Here is a 25513-nt window from a genome sequence, read left to right as displayed (position 1 = left end):
GCCCGGAATAAAAGTTAGCATGCCTTAATCCGTCTAGTAACATTTGAGAGACAAATCAGAGATATATTCCAATATCTAAGGCAGATTTCTAAGATGCAAGAAAAAAAAGAACAGATTAAAGCAGCATCACACTCCTTAATTCTAAAAGATAAATCACAGATTTGTTCCAATTATTAAGTTGCCCTCACACACACACACACCTGATACCTAATTTATAACAAGGACTTACACACAATATGGGATCGTTCTGTTCTATGTGAAAATGTGATGCACCTTTTTCACCGAAAGCCACAAGTTTCTGTGCAAGTTCCCTCTTGCATGGTTTAACTTGTGGCCTTCTCCTTGAAGCTTATTCCACCAATCACCATGCCTTCTACTACTCTTAAATGGCTAAGCCTTGTGCCCATTATTTGGCTCCAAGCCATAAATGGGACAAACACCGATTTCCCTGCTTACTCTTCCCAGTTGAAGGAGCTTCTTTCTATTTCCCAAGTGCATCTCAATAACCTTTCTTTTGCCTCTGATGCAGGGAAACTTTTTGGCTGGTTTTCTGGCCTTGCTTCTCTTTACCTACCTCTCTGGCTTGTCCTCGTAATCGGTTCGATTCTCGGATTAATCGGCTATGGAGTGCAATATCTCTTCATAACAAACCACATTGCCTCTCTATCATATTGGCATGTTTTCTTGCTAACTTTTCTGGCTGGAAATAGCATTTGTTGGATCAACACAGTTTGCTTTGTTGTTGCCATAAGAAACTTTCAATCTGATAGTCAAGTTGCTGTGGGGTTAACAAGCAGTTACCAAGGACTAAGTGCAAAGATTTATACCAATATTGTTGAAGCTGTTTCTCCACACAAAAAAGCTAGAACCTTTCTCTTCCTGAACTCTCTCATACCAGTGGTATTTAGCCTAATAGCAGCTCCTTTTGTCAGAGAAATTGAATCCACAAGTTCCAAGAACACAAGTGTTGGGTTTGCTGTTATGTTTGTTATCACAATTGGCACTGGAATATATGCTGTGATGAGCAGCTTGCAATTTGTCACAAGCAAAACTTCCTCACTTGGAATCCTGATTGGTCTTGTAGTGTCCCTTCTCTTGCTTCTACTAGTCCCAGTTTCTGTGAAGATGAAGGAACTAGCAGGGTCATGTCACAAAAATTGGGAAAGACTTGGAGTCTACTATTTTACTATGGAGGAGGGTACTAATGGAGAGAGGGTGAAAGAGGGTGAACATAGAATAGAAGTTTCAGAGGTTGGTGTTATGGAGGAAATTGGAGTGAAATTAATGCTCAGAAGAGTAAATTTCTGGTTATATTTCTTTGTCTATCTTTTTGGAGCAACAATTGGTTTAGTTTTTCTTAATAACTTGGGACAAATAGCTGAATCCAGGGGTTGCTCTGCCACTTCATCTTTGGTGTCTCTATCTTCATCTTTTGGGTTCTTCGGCCGTCTCATACCGTCTCTCATGGATTACTTCTATAGGTATCGTGTTAAACTCTAAACCCTAAACATTTCATATCTATATTTGTCAACATAAATTTTCATTGATTTCACCTATTAAATATATATATTTCAGTCACAAATAGCGATCGATTTTGCGATGGAATCCATGATAATTTGTTCATCCTCCATGTTTGACTTATTAGCGTGATATAAAGACCCTATAGAGACGGACACAATTTTGATGTCGATCATCTTAATAGGAAGGATTTGATCAGTACATTTACATTTTTCATTTAATGCAAATAATGACTATGAATTTGTTGGTTGCTTTAGTTGATGCACATTGATGAAGACAAACAAAACAGACATTGCTCTATACACCAGCACTGCAGTGATTGGCGTGTGCACTGGAGCAATTACTTCCATAGCTGTTTCCACAACAACTGAGTTATTTGGAACCAAACATTTCTCAGTGAACCATAATGTGGTCGTGGCCAACATCCCCATTGGTTCTTTTCTATTTGGCTACTCAGCTGCACTTCTTTACCATAAGGAAGGGCATGAACATGTGAAATGCGTAGGCATGAAGTGCTACAATCACACTTTTCTCATCTGGGGCTCCGTTAGCTTGCTTGGAACTGTCTTGGCTTTGATTCTTCATGCTAGGACTCGCAAATTTTATTCACAGAAATAATAGGATTCACAATTTAGTGAAGACTGTAACTTCATTAAATAAGTGTACTATTATTATTCAGTTATTACTATTTTGATATGAGCACAGAATAGAAAGTTTATCTTTTCATTGTTTTGGTTAATTAACCTTAATGATTGCAATTGGTTGTTTTGATGTTGTTCTTTTCATATCTTCTGTATCAGGATGAAATTCCCCACTCCTATTACTTGTTTTCGTAACTTCTTGTTCTCGGGATAAATTTCTAAAACAATGCTATGAAACTCTTCTTATATCATTAATACCAATCTATATCAGGACAACCAGTCACCTTGCTGCTGAGATCCTTGGTCCTTATATGTTTCTGTTTTTTTAAGGTGGATGGGTGCTGGAGCCTTAATTACAATAAAATCTCAATTTTGGGATCAAAGAGGACCAAGTTAAGCATCAAGACAAGGAGTTGTATAACTTCCTACACAAAGAGTGATACAATGTCTTGAACAGTCTTGTTAATTGTGAATGGCGGGTATGTGGGAGAGCCAAAATTCTGCCATACATGATAAATAATGGCGAAGAACCAAGAAACCGCGGCCGCCATAGCTCCATATTTGATACATTTCTTGAAGTTCAATTGAGAGAAGATTTTTTGAGTTGTGCTATGCTGGTCCAAGCTCTTTATGGCTTAAAGCAAGCCCCTCGAGCTTGGAACAACCATCAAGACTGAGAAGCCTCCCTCCACATCTCAGGGAATATCAATTGTTCACTGATGATACTATTAATGATGAGGGAGATCTTGTGCAATCTATAGCCATGTTAGCTGATTCTGAACCAGTTAGCTTTGAAGAAGCTCTCTCTAGTCAAGTATGGAAAGAGGCTATAAGAGAGGAACTGAAGTCCATTGAGAAGAATGACACCTAGGAACTTGTTTCACTGCATGCTCACAAGGTTCCTATTACTGTTAAATGGGTCTTTAAAATTCAAATGTCCAAATCTCCAATGCCATAACCAGGCATCTTCAGTTAAAACTGAGGCATTTAGACATTGAGATTCAAAAGCCTTGAGTTGAACATAGAAGGTTCTATTTGAGGACAGTCTTGTTCTCAAAATCTTTCTACCTGAAGGATCAAAAATTTCCAGGAACCTTTTCTTCATGCTAACATCAAAATCCTTCTCAACTAGCTGCCCCAAACTAATCAGATTACTAGTCATGCTAGGAACATACCACACTTCAGCTAATAACACTTGCTGGCCCTTTTTATCACTGAACATAATATCTCCCATACCCTCAGCATGAAGGATTCTACCATCAGCAAATCTAACACTGCTTTTTCTATTCTCATCAAAATTTATTAACCAATCTCTATGACCAATCATGTGATTTGAGCAGCCAGAATCTAAACACCATCTATCATCTCCATCTAGCACACTACTAGTTACCATCATTAACAATAGTGGTGTTTCATTAGAAGTTACCTCATGGTCTTTTCTTGCCAGATTTGCTTCACCATGCTGCTTGTCCTTACGATTTTCACCTTGTCCAGGAGGTGCCTTGCACTCAAATGAAAGGTGACCAATCTTGTTGCAATTGAAGCATCTAATTTTCTTTCTATCAAGTTTTCTTCTGCCTCCACGCCAATTGCTGGAGCTGCCCCTTTTCCCAGATTCTTCATCAGGGTTTTGATCTGACTTGTCCTGATCTTGATTCTTTGCACTGCCAGCCTTCGAATCACTCTTGGTATCTCTACCTTTGCCTCGATTACCCTTGTATCCACCTCTGGAATAACCTCCTTTCTTGGAAGATTGAGCCTACAAAGCCTGATCTTGAGGCTTGTCTGTGGATCTCTCCATGAGCCTTTGTGTAACACCCCGATTTCGGTGGCGTCACTTTAGTAACCAAAAATAAACTTAATGCGGAAAAACGTGAATATATTTTTTCGTTGATAATATAAACAAGACTGAAATAAATGAAACTCTAAAGCGAAAGAAAATCAGAAACTAATATACAATATAATCACAGCCCCCGCTGTAGTAGCAACCTCGTCACGAGTAACCTCCAGTGACGGAAAGTAGAAAAGTATAACGCCCGTAGGCAAAACGTACAATCCAGAAGTAGAGGTTAAGTGTCTACAACACCAACCTCAAAAATGAGAATAAGTCAGCCCAGATGGCCTAAAACCAGACCTCCTAAGTCCAACCAACTCTCTGTGATTCCCGTAAAGAAACCACACAAAAAGCTATCGGCGGGAAACTACCCTGTTCCCAAAGGAAAACATAACGGTCAGAGCTAAGACTCTACTCCTACACTAATCCCATCTCGAGGAGCTCACACTAACACTCAATCCTACATGCTAGCGTGATCGTCGTCCGAATCTGAATCCAGAACGACCAAGTCTATGTACACCATCCGTCCTCCTCTCGCAACCGCGATGCGCTCCTATTCCAGCATCACAACCCTAGTTCCCCCCGAAGGGTGAACCGTCGTGAACCAGCCCGCCAAAGACATCTGACAAAGGGCGTAGTCCGCCAAAGCACACACAGAAGACGCGAGGGTCAACTCCAAAGAATTATGTAAATAATAAATCCAATAGGTAAAGATAATAGAATAGCCACTTAGGCTTATAGCTAGGGATAACATCTTAGGGTTGCATATTCCATAATGAATGCAAAAGACGATAATAACAATTAGCATGCATCAAATAGGATTAACAATTATCAATCACACTCAGCAACTAAGTCAGTATGCATGTTGCATGAAATGCAGATGGCGGTTAACCCAGTTAACCAAATGCATTCCGGAAACGGATGGACCTCAACGGATCAATCCTAGCACCAGCAACGGTGGGACCATTTCCGCCCGCGTGCCTCTTACACCACACAAAGGTAGCCAGATCAGCAGTGAACCCGAAGGTCTGCCATTTCGGTCTGCTACTAAGAGTCGGGGTATCACGTCGTGTATTAACCTCCTATGTATGCATGAATGCAATGTGATTAGCCAAACAACGTCTCCGACCTCACTCGACACGTCGCCATGTGTTCTAGCTAACTTATTGTCTCTAAAAAGAATACCCTAAGGTAAAAGTCGATTCTGCGACAAAATACAATTAATCGTAGAATGAGTGCAACCACTCACGATAACTCTTCGAGTCATCAATGCTCTCACGAAGTCTCACGCTTCAGTGGAGTCTTACACAATCACGAAGTCGCACGCTTCAGTGAAGTTTTATGCTCTCACGAGGTCTCACGCCTCAGTGAATTTACACACTTGCACGAAGTCTTACGCTTCAGTGACGTTCCATGCTATTCACGAGGTCTCACGCCTCAGTGAAGATCCATGCTTTCCACAAGGTCTCACGCCTCAGTGGAGTATCACGCATTCATGAGGTCTCACGCCTCAGTGAAGCTTCATGTTGTTCACGAGGTCTCACGCCTCAGTGAAGATCCATGCTTTCCACAAGGTCTCACGCCTCAGTGGAGTATCACGCATTCACGAGGTCTCACGCCTCAGTGAAGCTCCTCGGCTCATCTCTTGGATAGCCTAACAACACAACTGCTCCCAGAGCACAAGGGTATCGACATACTCAGAACTTATCAATCTCCTCAACACTTGGATCCGACGACACTTCTCGTTTTCCAAAACTAAGATTTGCATCCTAAGCTTCCTTTCGAGTTTATCATCATTATTTGAAGATTTAGAGGTTGTTTAATGTCTTATGAATTTTCTTTACAAAATAATATCCATTTAGTCTTATCGCAAATCTTATAAGTTCTCGGGATCTCCTAATCCCAAATGACTCCAGAGAATGTCTCGATCCATGAAAACCATAACAAGGCCCGAATCTCATTCGTCCTATCAAACTTTCTCAAAACTCTCAAAATAAAATCGGCATGACCTGCCCGCTATTCTCACTACTCAGAATCACAGATTTCATTGCAAAGGCATAATTAACTCAGCACAATCAACCAACATTTCATATATCAACATATTATGCAATAACCACGTAGCACTTAGCATATAAAGCATGCATCACACATCCTAGATTACCCACTTAGCACTTATCATGTAATTCACTCTCAAAAACATTCAGTAGATGAATCATCTACATTGTCAGCCGAAGCCTCAGAAAACATTTTTCCAATCAAACACAAACAAGTGCGGAAACAATAAATCAATGTCGAAAGCATCGACCCTAAGCATTAACTAAGGATTCAGTGAGAAGCCCTCACCTGAAGATTCTCTAGGATTCTCTTCGAATGCTCCTACACAATCAATGCCTTGCTCTTCAGGAAATTCCTCAAAATCACCTTTAGAACAAAGCCACATAAATCAATCACAATGAGTCAGAAACTCATCAAACAATAGATACTAAGGTTACTCGAAGTAGCATATACTCCGAGGTACGATAATCTAGCGCGAAAGGACAAGTTTTCGAAAAAGGAATTTTCCTTCCTCCCCCCTAGGGTGCTCGGCCACTATTGGAAATTAGGTGGGTCGATTTTTCTTCGATCAAACTTGGTTCCTATGCTATCATTAGCCGTAACTAAGGGTATTCTAAACTCGGAAAAATTATCGGATCGAAAACTGTCGCAGGGGTATTTTGGTCAATATTTTTAGCTCATAATTTCAAAACTGAAATCTCAAAATGCAAATTGGATGGGGACGTCACCAAAGATGTTTAAGACAACTAATCCTACTAGCACTAAGCTAAGGCGATAGTTTTCAGCCCAAAGGACGAAGCTTTGCCCCAAAATGGGTATTTGATGCAAGAATTGATTCCGGCGGAATTTCGGCGACATTACGGAAAAACTAATCCGACAGAAGTGCTCTTGGGCATATAAGGAAGATGCTTAGAATCAAAAATGAAGTATTCAGGATAGTTTTGCAAAAACCTCAAAACTATGATTACAGAAAGACATAGAGAAAAGCTATGGAAACGACGATCAGAGGTAAGGATTAGCGACTATACCTCGACACCTTGAAGTAGCAACTGTCGAATCAACGATCAAGCAAGAAATGAAGAAAAACTCTTCCTCCTCCTCCTTCAATGGAACTCGCGGCCTTGGAGAGAAAATGGGTGGGTTTTTGTGATTTTTTCTCATTTCTTGGCTATATATAGAGGTTGGCAAAACGCGGGAAAATGAAAGTTTCGCGAATCTGATTCTTCCGGCTTCATTCTCCATGAATTCTAAGATAGGTTTTGGCGACATAATACCAAAACTCAACAGAGGTCTCCTTGTATTTTAGGTGACTAATGCAAAGTCGGTGTAAAAACTATTTTACCCGATAAGTTACTTTTTGCAACGAATGTCGGAATAGAAAACTTCCTTCTGAAGAAAGATTGAAATCATCAAGAGAAATGGGTGTATGCGTGTATAATCTTCATCTGAAGCTCCGAATAGAAAAAGTCTTCATCGTCGGTTGATTCTAGGGTTTTGAAATACCAGGGTTTCGGTTTCGGCAAACTTCCGATGATTGGAATCGGACGTTCGTAGATTCTAGGGTTTTGCCTCGAAACGATTGTCATATGAGGAATAAGAGAAGTTCTAACATTTCTCTGAAGATTTTTGGAATTAAATTCCATCGTGACTTTAAGTGAAAACTAGCTATATACTAGGGTTTCTGACCTAGGTTTAAGCATATATCGATTGTGCTATACCTTTTATCGATTTTGATACAATCCTTAGACTTTTCCTGAACTTTCTCTTTCATAAATTTATTTCATTTGGTAAACTCTAGTTCAGGTTTCCCTTCACGATACATCAACCTAATCGCGAATAAGAATTTTATTCACTTGGCATAAGCTTAAAAACTTGGGTCTTACACTTTGCTCATGTGCTTCTAGAGAACCTTGAAGATCCTCTACTTTCAGGGTATCAAGCTTTCTTGATTCCTCAATGGCAACAACTATATGATCAAAATTTGGGGTTAGAGTTCTCAGAATCTTCTCCACAATGGTCTGATCTGTAATCACCTCTCCATTTGCCTTCATTGCATTCGTATGTGTGATCACTCGATTGAAGAATTGAGCAATATTCTCATTCGATTCCATTTGCATCAGCTCATATTGTCTTCTCATCGTTTGCAATCGAACTTTCTTCAACTGCTCAGCCCCTTCGTTGCAAGTCTCAAGAATCTTCCATGCATCCTTTGAAGATTTCGCAGCTGCAATCTTCTCGAAGTGGGCTTCATCAACTCCTTGGTGAAGAAGACAAATTGCCTTGGAATCCTTACGTTTGTTCTCTTTGTGCGCAGCGGTTTGTGCTTCAGTGGGCGCTTCACCAAGATCGGAGAACCCGTTCTCAACGATCTCCAAGACTTCTTGAAAGCCCATGATGGCCTTCATCTGCACGCTCCATCGATTCCAGTTCTTCCCGTTGAGTACTGGAATGTTCGCCGGAAGACCCATGTTCGTGTTGGACATCACGAATCAGCGAAAACCAACTGAAGAGCAGAACAATGGAAAGACGGTGGCAAATCGGAGCAAGAGATAGGAACGATCGGCAGCACGGCGACGACCACCGTGATCGGTGCCGTAGACGAAGTCTGTGAGGTGATGAATCCAGGCCAAGAAGAACGAAGCTCTGAATACCAGTTTGTTGGGTTTTGAGAGAGAACAAAAACAGAGTGATTTGAGAGAGAGAGTAAAAGTGGGAGGAAATTGGTTCTATTGATTTCTGTTATGCATTCAATACACATTGACCCTTATATAGTCAACATATTCTAACAACATTAAGACTAATGATTAAGGCATTAATTACTCACTTAATTAATACCTAACCCTAACTACTAATTTTGTATTAACTTCCAACACAACTAACGTACATCACATCTCTTTGAATCAAAAGAGAACTTTGATTCAAAAGTTCCCTGTAAAATATCGAGGGAAGACAACAACATCCACTCAAATAAACCTTATTTAACTACACTATATATACATAGCTTAAACAACATTCATTCCTCCCGTAATCACATAGTTAAATTGTCTAAATAACCCAAATGGAATGTTTATTTTTCTATTAACTAAGCCAACAAACCAACAACATAGAAAATATTACCCACTTATTAAGACATTTCATTATAAAATTCTTCTCTTTTTAATTTTTTTTCTTACAGATATCCTTCACGGGATGCAATCATGTAGAAACATCCGCATCATGGTATGATTAACTCTCCAAGCGAGGGTTTTTTCCATCCACAAGACCGTAGGGACCCCTCCCGGGCACGACGAACAACGGAGCACCGTCAAGGTCATCATCTCGCCACCCCCTCACCGGAATTTCGTTGTTCCTCTCTCTCCCTACCCATTCCCGGGTAGTGTTGGTCGATTTCCCCCGATCAGTCATGTAGAATTTTCCAAGACATATGCCAAATTATTATGGACCCAAATAAGCTAAGAATGATTTTACCCTAGATACTCCTTGAGTGATTTAGACAATTTCAATTAAATGTATTTACTTCTAAACATCTTACACATTTACATCTGAATTATAAAATATGATTCATTTACTCTTTCAATTCACTTATATATTTATATTTTATTTCTCTTTTTTCATTTAATCATATTATTAATCACATGAAAAATATTTTGTTCACACTCTTTCACCTACATTTAATTTAATAGAGAGATAAAAATAAATTTGAGAAAATTGAGAGAATGGTAGGTAATATGAAAAAAAGAAAAAGAAAAGAGAGGTAGATTCACTCCACTCTATTTTCACTATTTACATCCACCTTGCCATCTATAAAGAGAACTATTGAGTAATGATTCATTCACATTCCACTCTCTTTACAATCTTATTATCACTATTTTTTTCATCTCATTTCTCTACATTTCATGTCACATCACCTATTATATATATATTTTTCTCTCATTTTTTCATAATTGGTTAACATCTCTCCCTCTTTACTATCTATTTTAGTTTTGACATCAATAGTATGAGGAAAATGTTATTTTCCTAATACTAAATATGGATCCTTTGTACACACTGAAACTCTTCATTTATGGTAAAGGGTGATGCTGTCATTGGCTATTTGTTGTACTCTGAAGAAAGAGCCACGAGACACTCACCGTCACACACAATAGCAAAGGATGCTGCCACAACATCTCTGTAAGCGTTCTGTGTGGAACCAAATTTGTGGGTGGCATCGCCGTGTGTTCTCCGCCATAGCTCCAAGCAATGAAGATGGTGGCCGCCACTTGCTTCCTCAAATGCCACATTTCAGTCACACTCCAGCTCCCTACAATGGACCTTTAGCATCTGATCTCTTGAAGAAGAGAAAACAGTACCTGCCCACAAGTGCTGGTCCTTATTACACCCACCCTGTTCTGGGTAAGAAGATTGAGAAAGGGTGTAACCCTTAGAGAGAGAAGTGATTGCACTCAAGAGAGAAATCTCGAAAGAGAATAACTGAATTTCATGTGTGTATTCATAGAATGAGTCAAGGTCCCTTACAATTGGTATCTGCTACCTATTTATAGAGGTAGTGTTGGGCCCCCATATGCTAGTCTCCTTAATGGGCCGTGTGGGCCTGGCTGAACGAGGCCCAACCCTACTGGCTTGGGGACCCGCCACGGGGCGGTGTGAACCCTGGGCGTTGCCCCTCTAGGGGCTCGCCCAGTCCACAAGTCCACAAGACACCGAGCTCGAAGCATGAGAGCTAAGTGTGTCTTTAAGAAAACTATAACTGCCTAATGCTTATCCATCGTGTATGCAAAAAATCCAAGTCGCCAACATGTCGTGAAAAGATGAAGGGCGAGCGCCCTTGGTTCGCAAGTCCACAAGCTCGAAGCAGGAGAGCGAAGTGTATCTTCAAAATGTGACCGCCAATCTCTGTCCCCTTGTGATTCCCCTAGCAGGTCGCCCGTTGCCACTTTCCACTTGGTACGGCGTTCCTCGGCTGGCGGTTTCGACCAACGCGCAGGAACTATTCCCAAGCTTCTAGTTGCAATAGCTTCCCTGCCTAGAAGATCACCTAACCACGCTACTTGGCGGGATCAACAAAGAATATATAAAGCGTGTAGGTCGCCGACATGGCGCAAATGAAACACAAACCGCTAATAGGCGCAAGGAAATACACAAATACATGAATCTCCGATTGACGCGGGACCTAGAAAGATGGTGTACAAACGCCTACAAGATTAAGGAGTCGTGGTGGCCCGCCACATATGACGTGACTCGCTGAATAGAAGCTGGCTCGCCTGGTGACGTGGTCTCCCGCCAATCTCTCCCGCATCCGCCCCTCGTAGCATCTTCACGGATCAAGTTGCTTCCGGGGGCGAGTCCCTTAATATGGTGAAAGGACTCAACCAGTCCACAAGACACCGAGCTTGAAGCATGAGAGCATAATGTGTCTTCAAGCCGAAGTCGCCGCCGCATCGTCCTTAGGAGAAGATCCGCCCAACACGCATGCTCCTTCTCTCGCCAGAGTCCACAAGTCCACCAGACTCCGTCCAAGTCATGAGGAGTAGGAGTGTCCTCACTCGCCGCATCGCCATCACCATCTTGCTTTAGCCTGTTTCTTGTTTAGAACATTTCTCAACTACAAATACTCATCAGTTGCCTCAGGGATCATAATTCAAATTTCATCATTTCCAGCAGGTTTATCAAATCATACAATTCAGTTATAAGCATGCAATCACCTAATCATCAAAGAAAAATCAACCACCAAAGATGTGCTCTTATAAATCTAAGTTAAAACCAATTTTGTCAAAGAATTTTGTGCCTTATAAGAAATTAGTTTGACTTGCTCGCCACTCTCAGCGTAAGACCGCCACCATTTTGCGGTAGGTCGCTACCCTCATTTTTGGCGGTAGGTCGCGACCCTCTTGCGGTAGGTCGCGACCCTCTTGCGGTAGGTCGCCACCATTTTGCGGTAGGTCGCTACCCTCATTTTTGGCGGTAGGTCGCGACCCTTTAGCGGTAGGTCGCCATCCTCTTGCAGTAGGTCGCGACCCTCTTGCGGTAGGTCGCCACCCTTAGCGTGAGGTCGCCACCCTTTTGGCGACTTTTGTGTGTCTAAAAACTGAGTCTTACAGGTCGCCACCCATAGCGTTTGGTCGCCACCCTTTGGCATGAGGTCACCACCCTAGCGGTAGGTCGCCACCTTTGGTGTGATCGTCCCATTTCGGGACTCAAAGTGCTTTGGGTTCCAATGGCCAGTTGGATTACCAAAGCGGTGCTCAGTAGAATGGGCAATTTGTACCCCACACATCGCCAATGAATCCGGTTGTTACGTGGGCTTTTCCGGGGCTAATTTAGTTCATCGTGAAACTTGTTTCACTTTGTAACTAAATCGCGCCATCAGGAGCTTGTCCCACCCAATAACAAACCGCTTATGGAAGAGTCTTCCAAGCTAAACCATAATCTCATCAGAATTTGAAAACTGAAATCAACATTTAGAATGCAAATGGTTTTTCATAACTTTCATATGCAACCTTCACATACTTTCACAAAACTTTAATGGTGTGCCTCAATTTCCAAAATGAAGTTTTATTCAAAGGAAAATAGCCAATCACCTCAGTAGAGGAGGCATATGGTACTTATTAAACATATAAGCAAGTGATCATTGCATCTTCCAATTCATTTAACTTCAACAAACAAAATCATTTCTTGCTAAGTATGAGACCTATCATGCTGGTATCAATTGCGTACTCATCTTAAAATAAATCAAATGGGATAAGTTATGCAATTTGTTGAATCTGAAATATGACAGAAACATGACTCGTACTCAAAGCATTAACCTATGCTTCCTTACCACGCAAACATTATAACACTTCGCAACTAGTTCATGCCATGTTCATATCTAAATAAAAGAACAAGTTTTCACATGCTAAGTCCCCAGTATGAAGTCAACAATTTACCCTCCATGTCAAATAATCCATTTAATCATGTCAAGAGATCAATAAGGAAGTTAAGTAGGAAATTGTGCAAACCCAATGTGCTGCATCTCATGTTGTTATCATCCTCTGCACTGTTACTCCTTCTCCTAGCAAATTGACCATGTGCACATGCCTTTCCTGAACTTTATACCCGGCGTATCATTCCAACTCCAGCTTCTGAGCCTTGTTCGAACACCACTATTGTTCAGTTCAACTAGTCTCCATTGCCTCAGTTTACTTAACCAAAATCAGTAATCTGCCATTTTGCTCGGCAGTCACTTGCCGCAACGCCGACACTGGACGTGCTATCACCAGCAGCAGGGAAAAGGTCATCCCTCGTGTGTTGGAAAGGACAATGTTCCTCTGTGACATTTCATCGAGCAGTTGGTGTGTCTCAACTCACCCACTCCTTCTCTTTGATCCGATTTGCTCCTTTCTGTCTGAATCAAAACCAGTGAAGACAATATAACTTCTAATATCAACTTCAAAATAAGAAAATTAGGAAATACAACAACTGAGAAGGGAATCAAATGAAAGATGGAGGAAAAGTTTGAAGGAATTGGAAAATTTGTTGGCCAGCGATCTTAACCATAGCAACGCTTTACTCTCCAAACTTCCATGGCCAAAACAAAACGTGCCCGCCAGAATTCCGCCGCCGGAGTAAAACGTGCTTGCCAGATTCCAACGCCAGCGACATTCTCTCGCCGCCGAACTCCATCGCCAACAACACTTGCTCGCCGCCTAGCTTCAAAACGTGCTCGCCAAAGCCAACACGTGCTCGCCAAAGCAAACGTGCTCGCCAAAGCAAACGCGTGCCCGCCAGAATTCCAACGCCTCATCAAAAAACGTCTCGGGATTGGCTCTGCTCCTCATGTATTGTGCTCTGGACAGATTCCTCGCCTTTGTTCTTTTCTTCGTCATTACCGATCTGCTCTCCCTTGCCTACATGCTTCCTCGATCTAAAGCTTCACCTCTGTTGACGCTCTTCATTGTCGGTCTGAACCGTGTTGCTCCGATCTGCCATCGCTGGATGCGCCTTGAAGAACTAACACACTTCTACACGCTGAATCTCGATCTGTCATTCTCTCGTGAACGCACCCTGTTCCTTCCCCTCCGCATTGCCACCGATCTGAAACTTCTCCTTTTATCGCTGCTTTTTCTCCCGTTTCGAAACCTGATCAGCTTTCTTGATCCGTCATTCTCCCGTCCACTATAGCCACTGAGTTTCATCGATTCCTTTCTCAGTCTCGAATTAGCTCCCGCTCCGTCGATTGACAACAGCGATCAAGCTTCCGCCACGATCCGCCTGTGATGCCGCAATAATCATCAGATCCGTCCACTCTAAATCGCAAATCCCCTCCTCCCAGTAGCACAGGCGGTTCCGCCCCAGAATGCGTGGCTTGTCTTTGATGCTTTTATTCTCGAACTTCCGCCGCCATCGTTGGCGAACCTTGTGGAAGGAGATGCTGCCGAGAGACCTGTGGTGACACGGATTCTTGAAGGCCAAGGTGCCTTGTATTCCTTTTCCAATCCAGAGCCCAAAAAGATCATCCAAGATCCCTTTCCGTCATCAAAATCCGTCCCGCGAAATCCACGAAAAACAACGAAAATCTCAAGCAAAATCAGTGGTGCAATCAATCCACGTGATCCGGGAATCAAAAGTTTATCGATCCCCGCAGACGGCGCCAAATGTTCCGGGTAAGAACATTGAGAAAGGGTGTAACCCCTAGAGAGAGAAGTGATTGCACTCAAGAGAGAAATCTCGAAAGAGAATAACTGAATTTCATGTGTGTATTCATAGAATGAGCCAAGGTCCCTTACAATTGGTATCTGCTACCTATTTATAGAGGTAGTGTTGGGCCCCCATATGCTAGTGTCCTTAATGGGCCGTGTGGGCCTGGCTGAACGAGGCCCAACCCTACTGGCTTGGGGACCCGCCACGGGGCGGTGTGAACCCTGGGCGTTGCCCCTCTAGGGGCTCGCCCAGTCCACACCCTGTAAGCACTTTTTTTGATTTCTCTGTGTTTTGTTCTATCTGATATTATGAAGTGCTTTTGCAGAAGAATTGATTCTTTTTTGAATGGTGTTGCAGTTAAATCTGGTGGAGGGTAAAATGCAATATGTGTTTGATGAAAGTGGTCGCAGATACCTTGATGCCTATGGCGGCATTGCCACTGTTTCATGTGGGCATTGCCACCCTGATGTTGTTGATGCAATTGTCAATCAGACTAAGCTTTTGCAGCATACCACTGTCCTCTATTTGAATCATACTGTTATTGATTTTGCTGAAGCTCTTGCTGCTAAGTTTCCTAGTGAACTCAAGGTTTTTATTCATTTTGCTTTTATTTTATTTTTTTCTACTTTTTTCTTAGAGTTAATAACTTTTTGCTTTTGAGCTCGATTAAGGCACACATTACGAGAGATATGACTAAATGAGTAGAACAATCCTCGCCTTTGAACTAGTTTTTTTGGGTAAAGTTAAGCCTAACTCAAATTTTAAGATGATAGCTGAGTCTATCTTAAATCTGTTTATTGGAAATTACTCATATATGATTAAATATATTAAAGTTGTATATATCATGAGTGTGCTAAGATCCCAACTAGAGATATTACTAAATGACTTTTTATACAGGGTAGAACAATCACTACTTCTAATCTAGCATTTTGGGAAGAGTTATGCCTAATCCGAATTCTAAGAAGCTTTGTGTTTTACTATATTGGTGAAGAAATTTTAAATTTTTCAGGCTGTTTTCTTCACAAATTCTGGGACAGAGGCCAATGAGCTGGCTATGATGATTGCTCGGCTGTACACAGGCTTCCATGATATAATTTCCATTAGAAATGGCTACCATGGCAATGCAACCTCAACAATGGGTGCCACTGCTCAATTTTATCACAAGTTTAATGTTGTACAGGTGCCATTTTTCCTGTTGAATAATAGTTGTCTCTTTTGAATCAGTGATTGTTTCAATCTGTTATAGCAAGCATAGTCTAAAGCTACAACTCCATAATAATAATAGCAAAAAAACTCCAACTTGTGTCCGCTCTCCTCTTATACTTGTCACGGTGTCTGTGCCAGTAGACTGGAACTCACCATGCCCTTAACCCAGACCCCTACAGAGGTGTCTTTGGTTCTGATGGAGCAAAATATGCCAATGATGTTCAAGACATAATTGATTATGGAACTTTTGGTCATGTTGCTGGGTTTATTGCTGAGTCCATTCAGGTAATACATAGTGTTATTTTGTGTCTCACAATGGCTTTCATATTTTTAATAGCATCTTTCGATCTGGTTCTCCTTATCCATAATTAATTCTAAAACTCATAAGCTACTCATGTAAGGTTTTCAAATATTGATTTCAGCCTTAGAATCAATTGTAAAATGATTTCCAAACATGCACTGAGGATAAGGTTCATGTTTGACAGGGAGTAGGTGGAGTAATGGAATTGGCTCCAGGTTACTTGCCAGCCGTTTATAGCATCATAAAAAAAGCAGGAGGTCTCTTCATAGCTGATGAGGTTCAGTCAGGGTTTGGTCGTACTGGTACTCACTTTTGGGGTTTTGAGGCACATGGAGTTATCCCGGATATTGTAACACTAGCAAAGGTAACACTTATGAAGCAGCATTGGTGAATTTTTTTATTTATTGTCTTTCAGGGAAAATAACTATGTATTTGCATTCTGCATTCATATGTATCATGCATGAATAATACGATTTCTTAGATTATGTGAACACAGTCTTTGTATAATAAATGTATCTACTAGTACAAAGGAAATGTGCCATGGTACAAATAATCAAATAATATCATGATACTCAGCTTCTCATGTCTCAGTGTTGGTTAATGACAGAAATTTATGGATCAATTTGCTGTGATGTTCAAATAATTGTCAATTTCATATGGGGATAGAGGAAATCTTGAACTTTGTTATTCTGAGATTCAAAAATAAGATTTTAACTGGCTGAATGTTTGCATTTTCCACTACTTATTATCACCTTAAATGTAATGGTAACACTACATTAGCCCTGCAGTTTTATTTATTTAATGAACAATTATTAAGGCATGCATATGTAAACCATTTCTTACCAAAAAATAAAGTCATATGTAAACCACTGACCCTGTTTGGAGAACAAGCATTACTTTGTAGCAGTGGTCCTCTCAGGGTATTTGTTGATTGATTACGGCTAGGTTAATTTGGACATCCATTGGCACTACTGTAAATGGACTTTAGCCTTACTTTAAGACAAAAAGTGAACGGAACTCTTCTAATGGATGAAAGTCCGTACACGTTGCACTCAATTAATATTCAAACAGCTACTACATCTCTGAGTATTTTGTTTCATTTTCTGTGGTCCTCTCAGGGAATTGGTAATGGTGCACCCATTGGTGCAGTGGTCACCACTCCTGAGATTGCGAAGGTCTTGACTTACGGCTACTATTTTAGCACGTTTGGGGGAAATCTTGTTAGTTCTGCTGCTGGGTTAGCTGTTTTGAATGTAATTGAGAAGGATAAACTTCAGCAAAATGCACTTAATGTTGGATCATATTTAAAAGAGCGTCTTAACTCACTGATGGAAAAGCATGAGAGTAAGCTTCTTTTCTCTTTCAACTTTTGGTTTGTTGCATGAGAATGGAGGAGATTAGTGTAGTGAGGATAGATATTTTGATTATGATGACTAACATATTTTTCTATGTCAGTAATTGGGGATGTGAGGGGAAGAGGACTGATGCTTGGAGTTGAACTTGTGAAAGATAGGCAGTTGAAAACTCCTGCAAAAGATGAAACACTACAGATTCTTGAACAGATGAAAGGTCTACTTCTCTAGCTCCTATCTGGTTTAGTGCATATTTTGAAATATTTCTACAATTGACTCCAAAGTAAAAACTAATTCTGGATAGATGCTTCTGGGAGTAGCTTCTTGATTCCAAATTTGATTCTAAGAATGGAGAAACTGATCCAAACATGCTGTCAAACATTGTGCATACCATGATACCCACAAATGAGTAGATATGAATTTTTTTTTCATTGCTTTTACCATTATTTTTCAGATATGGGAGTGTTAGTTGGGAAAGGTGGCTTTCGTGGAAATGTTTTGAGGGTTGCACCCCCACTTTGCTTCACTAAGGAAGATGCAGGTTGATTGTCATCATTATTCTGAACCTTTTTGTGTCTCTTACTAGTAAGCATATTTTCCCTTTGCTAATTCAGGGTATTTTCTCCATAAATGTAGATTTTCTTGTAGATGTGATGGATTACACAATGTCAAAGATGTGACTGAAGCGTTAGCAGTAATCTTGGATGAAGGACGTGTTTCAAGTTTCAATTCTGATATTGGAGGACCCCAATGAAACCTAATGTTGTGCAAAGCTAATGTAAAAGCAAAATTAATGATTGTACTTTTGGGGTAGCCCCAGAAAGAATTAGGCATGAGAATGGCTGTGCCAATCGAATGTAAAACATAATTGGTGATTGCACATTTTGGGTGTAGGACTGTGACTTGTAAGACCAGAAAATGAGACAAATAAAGCGTACATGTTGATGTAGTGAACCTTGTATGTTTGTTTTGAATAAAATTTAATTTTCATAGAATTTAATTTAAATGAATTGATTTGCTTTTGAAAACTGTTCTTCTAGAATATGAGCGACAAGATGCTCTGAATTTTTCATTGTGGTGCATGGTTTGAAGGATCTTGCGGCACAGTGATGATGCGTTGACATGATGAGGAAGGTACCTGTAAAGACATTTTGACGCTCAATATAAGAGCTTAGAGAGAATCTCAAAGTCATAGAAGAAAAATAATAATACTTAGTGCTTACACAAATGAACAATTAAACATGTATTTATATACATGGTAATAATTATTTACTTGTGAAATTAGGTCTTCATGAAGTCTTAGTGAAAGACTTACAAGATGGTGATTATCTCCAGATAATCTCGTGATGTATTTATCAAGTCGGGTGCGTTTTGGATGGTATGATCTTTGTCTTAGTTTTCTCAGCCAGCCAACATGATGTTTACTTAGTTGTGAAACTTTTATGGTGATTGAAATGTTATTGAACATTATGACCATTTGGGTCAGCTGAATGAGGAACCAACATTGTGTAAAAGTAAGTTTAGAAAAATAAATGTTTATTTTGACATACTAAAAGTGAAATCATATTTATATAGAGATAAAATTACAAAATGAAAAATAAGATAAGAAATAAAATATAAAAGTGGAGTCTCTAAATGAGTAATCATAAACCAACCCCAACCATTAAGTAAATAAATGAATACAAGTAAATAAGTTAATTCTCCACAAGACTCATTTTATATTTTCTGCTTCTAAAACATTAGATGCAAAAAAAAAAAAATAATCGTTTAATAACGGGTTAGACAACGAGGCAAGTGAAAACAGGTTGAAGGGTCAAAAACCTCAACCTAGCCCATTTAGGTGGGTTATGAATGTGACCTAACATGTCTGATAGTTGTTCCACCACTAAATGCGTACACACACAATGTATTGTTAGCATTTCTCAACATGCATATATAAATTTTGTGAGCAGATTTATGAAGTTGATCAGAGTAGCACAAGAAAGCGGGTTTGAATTGTGTCGTCCAAAAACTTGGATTTTCAAACAATTAAGAGATTCGTCATCTTTATTGAAATCGTTTGGTGCGGCGGAAATGTATAGCTAGGGAAGTAGACAATGAACATCATCATTTTTATCCTGGTTCACCCCCAAACGATAGGGCAACATCCAGTCCTTGGCATCATCAAGATTTCACTAAGCTCAAGTATCAAGGACTTCTCCTTACAAGTATTATTTGGAACCTTCCTCTTTACGCAAAACGAGTATTCTTTGAACCATGCCTCTCTAGGAAAAACGGGTATTCTTTGGACCCTGCCTCTCTAGGCAATACAAGTATTAGTAGAACTCCTCCTTACTAAGTATGATTAGGACTCCTCCTTAAAACAAGTTTGATACAATACTTCTCCCAAAACAATCTTTCTCAAGATTGTTATCTTCTACATAGATCTCTTCTACAAAGAGCGATTAATGTAGATCAATTGAGCTTATAAACTATAAATTATTTTGTGAGGTTTGACTCTAGGACCTACTTTATGTTATATCACATGATAGATGTAGAGAGGATTTGACTCGTACGGAAATCTACTCTTCATGTTGAAGATGACGATGATATATGTTTGTTCAGTGAAGTGCATCATCAGGATCTCCCATGATGAGCCGCATGAGCTTGTGGGCTCGATATCTTGTGAGCATCCAAGCTTGTTCTTAAAGTCTTCACTTCTTTCCTTTATACTTCTAAATCTTATGTGTGGTATATTATAGCCATTGAGGCTTGTTGATCACAAATATTCTAGCCGTTGTATCAAACTGTACATTGTGTACTTGTGTCAGAGTGTAGTACTGTTTGATTGAGACCTATTGCCAAAAATATGTATTATGTCATGTAGCAGGTAGCATAAGTCTGAGCTTCTATTTGTTGGTGTACAAATATGACAATTTGAAAGTGACCCCACGGTTCCTTTATCTTCATCATAGCATTGTGTCAAATCTTGAGATTTCATCTTTGAAACTTCTACACAAAGCTTTCTTGGCTTCTTCTTCAACGGGAAGTGTACTTGAGTTGACTTTGTAGCTTTCTTTGAATGTAAGCTTCAATTTCTTCTTCATATTATCTTTCTGCTTCTGTCGTCTTCTTTCTGCTTCATACCACCTTTCCCTATCATTCCTTTATTCTTCATACGATGATTCATGCTTCAGTCATTCTGCTTTCCTTCAGATGATCTATCCTTTTAGCTCATTCTTCATTCTTTCCTTCTGACATTGCAATCTTCATTTCATGAAAGACGTTGAATCTTTTAGAAGTTCTGCTTCCATCGTTCTTCTCTTCTTTAGACGATGCTTCTTCTTCAATCATTTTCCTCTCATGAGATATATCAATTAAGCACATGCTTCATTCCTTTTTTCAATTGGTCATACAGAATGTGACTGACAGCTTTTGACTGAATCTTCTTCTTCTTCAGAAATGGATTGTCTTACGTTGCTTGTATAAGATATAGGCGTAGACAATAAGCTTTGCCTCATTTCTTCATTTCTTGCATGATAGAGAAAGAGGAAACTTTGATGTTGATATCCTATTACTTGTTTCTTTGGTCAACGTGCTTTGTAGAGAGTATCACGTGATTTCTCAGCACTTGACTTTCTCCTCAAGAATGTCAGAGATATTTCCATTAGAATATGATGCTCTTTTCTGTAGTGGATGTTTGAGTGTGGTCTTCTCAAACGATCTGACAGCTTTACTTGATCTTGCATGTGTAGTTCTGAAGCTTTGATTCTCCTTGTGTAGAGGAGCTCGATGTTTTGGTTTTTCCCTATGAAGATGATCTTAATGATTGGATTCTTCTTGTGACTTGATCTCTTCTTCTTCTTTCTTGCTTTGGATTGGATAGATGATCTAGCAGATATAAAGTTCCTTTGCTTAGCAGCTCTGGCGAATGTAGCATTCACTTGCTTGTCCTTGATGTCTTGATGCTTTGATTTTTCTTCTTCTTCTTCTTGTCAGTCCATTCAGCATATTCACCATTTCTCTGATTGTCCAATTTGTCTGGCATCTTAAATCAATCTCTTCTATGTTGATGTTGTCTACTTGTCATCATCATCTTGCTCTGCTTCTTAGACGATAGAGCGTGAGGGTTATAAGGGTGATATCCTGAAATATAATTCACATGATATATTTAATCAGTTCACTTGTACTCTTGAAAATTGTTATCATTCAAAATGTGATAAACGATACATATAGCGTTTGAACTTAACAATTTATTCGATTTTCCGACCCTTAGGCCATGGTTTTCTGCTTTCTTTTCTTACTAGCGTTTTTACACTTGCGTTGCACGGCGAGTTGATTTATCGTATACATACATCAATGAGAACAACTGGTAGAACAGGAAATATGTTCCAAACATGTATATATCGTCAATAGTCTACAATAATCAATTTAAATAAAATAAGATATATAGACTTGCCAATGTCAACATTTGAACAGTAAAAAGACCAAGTTTTTAAAGAATGAATTACAAAAGCCAATAAAATAAGATAAATATAAAAATTACAACAGTATGAACGCTTAATAAAACTTGTACTCGATGATGAATGATAATAACATCAAAATCCAACTTGAAGTTTACTATCTAAACATATTTTAGCAACAGAACCTACAAAGGAAAAAATATATATATTAGATTAATAATTAGTAAGCAACACAAAGATAAACTTGTTGTCACTTGAAAATGATAAACAAACCTTATAGCAACGCCAATAACACTTACAATTAGATGATCAGTAGACTGCCTAACATCTCTTTATGTTGTAACCAATTCACAGAAAAACAAATAAGTTTTTGTATTAAAAAAATATAAATCCAAAAATAATTTTACTAAATAACAACACTTACATCTCAAGTATTATCGAAGACTTCTTGATACGCAAAGTTGCGTGTAGTAAAGAATTTCAAAAATTGCCAATGCATGAAAGCATTAATTTTTTATTTAAAAAAATGTACTGAATGCTAAATTACTTTTTTTTTCAATAATTAAAACACTAAATAAACGAAAAATATGGAGGAAATTTTGGTATAATTATTCTCACCATTATTAAAGAATTTTGAAATTTGTTAATGTTTGGAAACATTAATTTTTTTTAAAAAAAAATAGCATTGAGAGCTCCATAACTTTTTTTTAATAATTAAAAGAACAAATAAATAGAAATTATGTAGGAAAATTTGGTGCCATCATTCTCACCATTATTCAAGAATTTATAAAATTGTCAATGAAAGCAATAATTTCTCAACCATAACATTCAAAAATATTCTCAACCATAAATGTTCTTTTTTTTTACATAATAAAAAGACTTGATAAATAAAAATTATGGAGATAAAATTTGTATACTTATTTGCAGCAATATTAATGAATTTCGAAAATTGTCAATTAATGCTTGCATTAGTTTCTCGACCATAAATGCTCTCCTTTTTTCCGTAAATTAAAGACGTTATAAACGGCAATTATAGATGAAAATTTGGTAGTACAATTTTTCTAACCATTACTAAAGAATTTATGTCATTAATTTCAATTAATATAAGCATTAATTTCTCAACCATAAATGTTATTCTTCTTTTTTTCCATAATTTAAAGACTAAATATACGACATGAGTAAAATTTGGTATAATTATTCTCACTATTATTAAATAATTTCGAAATATATCAATTAATAATATCTTTAATTTAAGCATACATAAATATAGGAAAAACAAATTGAATAAGTAATGAACACTATGTGCCCATCTTGATCAAGTTCAATAGTTATCCTTTTTAGCCTGGTACCATATTTCTCAAATTTTCATTCACCACTTGCTCCAGTAAGAATTACAATAACAACAGCTCAAACAACAACACACAATTAAAAAATTAAAGAACTATATTTTCGTAATCCAAGAGCTAGAAAGGGAAATATACCTATAACGAAAGACACATCAGGGTCCTTACACATTATATCACACAGAGGCATGAAAGAGTAAGGGATTAAATTGATAAGCTTGTTAGAAAGCACACGTACAGAAGTATGGATATCAAAGTTGATCTTGAATGGATGAGAGGTTGGGCGGAAATCACGGCCGCTTTCACCGACACCAAATAATGAAATATGATATACGCGTCCTTTAGTTAGCAAAGACTGGAATCGGTAAATACGAGTCTTTCTAACTGAAGCATGGATCTTACAACCCTGTAATTAGATTAGTAAAGAGCATCAGAGACAACTAAATCGGTAACAACACGAAATTAGGAGTTGGTTGGTTAGGGGAAAAAGGCTATATCTTGTCATCCTTAAGAACCATGTCCATCGAAGAGGGAAGCTTGGAACCACATAAGTTAGGACTTAGCCATAAACGAATCACTTTGACAACAATGGTACATGTCTCCTTAGAGGGATCTATCGTTGCGAGATTGTCGATTTTGCCAGCCATCACAAGAACAGTTATTTCAAAGCTCGTAAACAAAGATTAAGGGATGGAACGATGAAGGTAAACAATCACAGAAGGAGAGTTTATATAGATGAAGGCAATTAGGGTTCCTACTTTTTGCAAGTGAAAAAGGAAGGAGAAAAGTCAGCATCTGTTAAAATGTGCAACATTTGATTTAGGATGAAAATAATTAAAATATAAATTAAGCATCAATTATGAAAAAAAAAGGATAGTTATTGATGCAATTATAGAATGAAACTGTAAAAAATTATTGCTTCCATTCATTGATTCCAAATTCAAAATTATTTAATAATTGTGGGAATCACCAAATTTTCGTTCATAATTGTTGTTTATTTAGAATTTAAATTATGAAAAAAATTATGAATCTTTCAGTATGAATATCTTTTATAAAAAAAATTAAAGATTCTATGAATTGATATATTTCAGAATTCTTTAATAATAGTGAGAATAATAATTTTTTTTTGGAAAAACTAAATATCAATATATATTTGAAAAGAAGAACTTCCATAGTGACGTGTCAGCACCAGATTAATTCCCATAAAAATTATTCCACGTGTCAATTTGTTAGAGGGTATAATTTTCAATTGATATATGTTTTAATTTTATATATTCTAAACTTATTAATTGATATTATTTTAGAAAATATAATTTTCAATTAATATACGTTTTAATTTTATATATTCTAAAATAATTGATTGATATTATTTTAAAAGATAAGATTTGGTCTTTTAATTTATTTTTAATTTATTTTTAGAATATATTAATTAATTTTTATTGATTTTTCGAATTTTTTTTATTAATTCGGGATTTTATGAGTTTTTATTGTGATTTGCTAGATTTTGTTAGTTTTTATTTATTTTATTTAGTACCTTTTTTAATATTAGATTTGATTGGGATTTAGGTTGTTTATTTCTTAATTTTATTTTAATTTATCTTATTATTTATTTAATTTTAATTCCAGGAAATATTTTATTTTATTTTAGATTTATTTTTAGAGTATATTAATTAATTTTTCTTGAATTTTCGGATTTTTAATTAATTCAGGATTTTATGAGTTTTTATTGTGATTTGCTAGATTTTGGTAGTTTTTATCTATCTTTATTTAGTACCTTTTTAAATTTTATATTTGATTAGGATTTAGGTTGTTTATTTCTTAATTTTATCTTATTATCTGTTTAATTTTACTTCCAGGAAATATTTTATTTTATTTTACATTTATTGATAGAGTATAATAATTAATTTTTATTGAATTTTCGGATTTTTAATTAATGTAGGATTTTATGAGTTTTTATTGTGATTTGCTAGATTTTGATAGTTTTTATCTATCTTTATTTATTATTTATTTAATTTTAATTTCATGAAATATTTTATTTTATTTTAGAGTTATTTTTAGGGTATAAATGAATTTTTATGGTATTTTTATTGAACTTTCATATTTTTATTTAATTCAGGATTTTATGAGTTTTTATTGTGATTTGCT

The 25513-nt window shown here is 37.8% G+C and overlaps 2 protein-coding genes across 2 annotated transcripts; both read left to right on the top strand.

Annotated features, from left to right (window-relative positions):
• The first annotated feature begins 366 nt into the window (after positions 1-366).
• Positions 367-2136, top strand: LOC130736931 (protein NUCLEAR FUSION DEFECTIVE 4-like). Its single transcript, XM_057588704.1, has 2 exons — positions 367-1488; positions 1795-2136. Exons 1-2 carry the CDS (start codon positions 367-369, stop codon positions 2134-2136), a joined length of 1464 nt encoding a protein of 487 aa, XP_057444687.1.
• An 8063-nt stretch (positions 2137-10199) lies between these two features.
• Positions 10200-18263, top strand: LOC130736930 (alanine--glyoxylate aminotransferase 2 homolog 2, mitochondrial-like). Its single transcript, XM_057588703.1, has 9 exons — positions 10200-10433; positions 15082-15312; positions 15734-15904; positions 16072-16215; positions 16416-16595; positions 17350-17575; positions 17687-17800; positions 18038-18124; positions 18220-18263. The coding sequence occupies exons 1-9, from the start codon at positions 10200-10202 to the stop codon at positions 18261-18263; spliced, it is 1431 nt and encodes a 476-aa protein (XP_057444686.1).
• The last annotated feature ends 7250 nt before the right edge of the window (positions 18264-25513 follow it).

Source organism: Lotus japonicus, chromosome 2, assembly GCF_012489685.1.
Source record: "Lotus japonicus ecotype B-129 chromosome 2, LjGifu_v1.2".
Taxonomy (NCBI): domain Eukaryota; kingdom Viridiplantae; phylum Streptophyta; class Magnoliopsida; order Fabales; family Fabaceae; genus Lotus; species Lotus japonicus.
The sequence above is the reverse complement of the archived record's forward strand: the minus strand, read 5'-3'. Positions and strand labels throughout refer to the sequence as shown.

Excerpts from the sequence above, each read along its gene's own strand:
- LOC130736931 (XM_057588704.1), top strand. The coding sequence starts at position 367 with ATGCCTTCTACTACTCTTAAATGGCTAAGCCTTGTGCCCATTATTTGG. Across the intron at positions 1,489-1,794 it reads ATTACTTCTATAGGTATCGT|ACAAACAAAACAGACATTGC; the intron begins GTTAAACTCTAA and ends ACATTGATGAAG.
- LOC130736930 (XM_057588703.1), top strand. The coding sequence starts at position 10,200 with ATGCTGCCACAACATCTCTGTAAGCGTTCTGTGTGGAACCAAATTTGT. Across the intron at positions 10,434-15,081 it reads GTCCTTATTACACCCACCCT|TTAAATCTGGTGGAGGGTAA; the intron begins GTTCTGGGTAAG and ends ATGGTGTTGCAG. Across the intron at positions 17,801-18,037 it reads GATTCTTGAACAGATGAAAG|ATATGGGAGTGTTAGTTGGG; the intron begins GTCTACTTCTCT and ends ATTATTTTTCAG.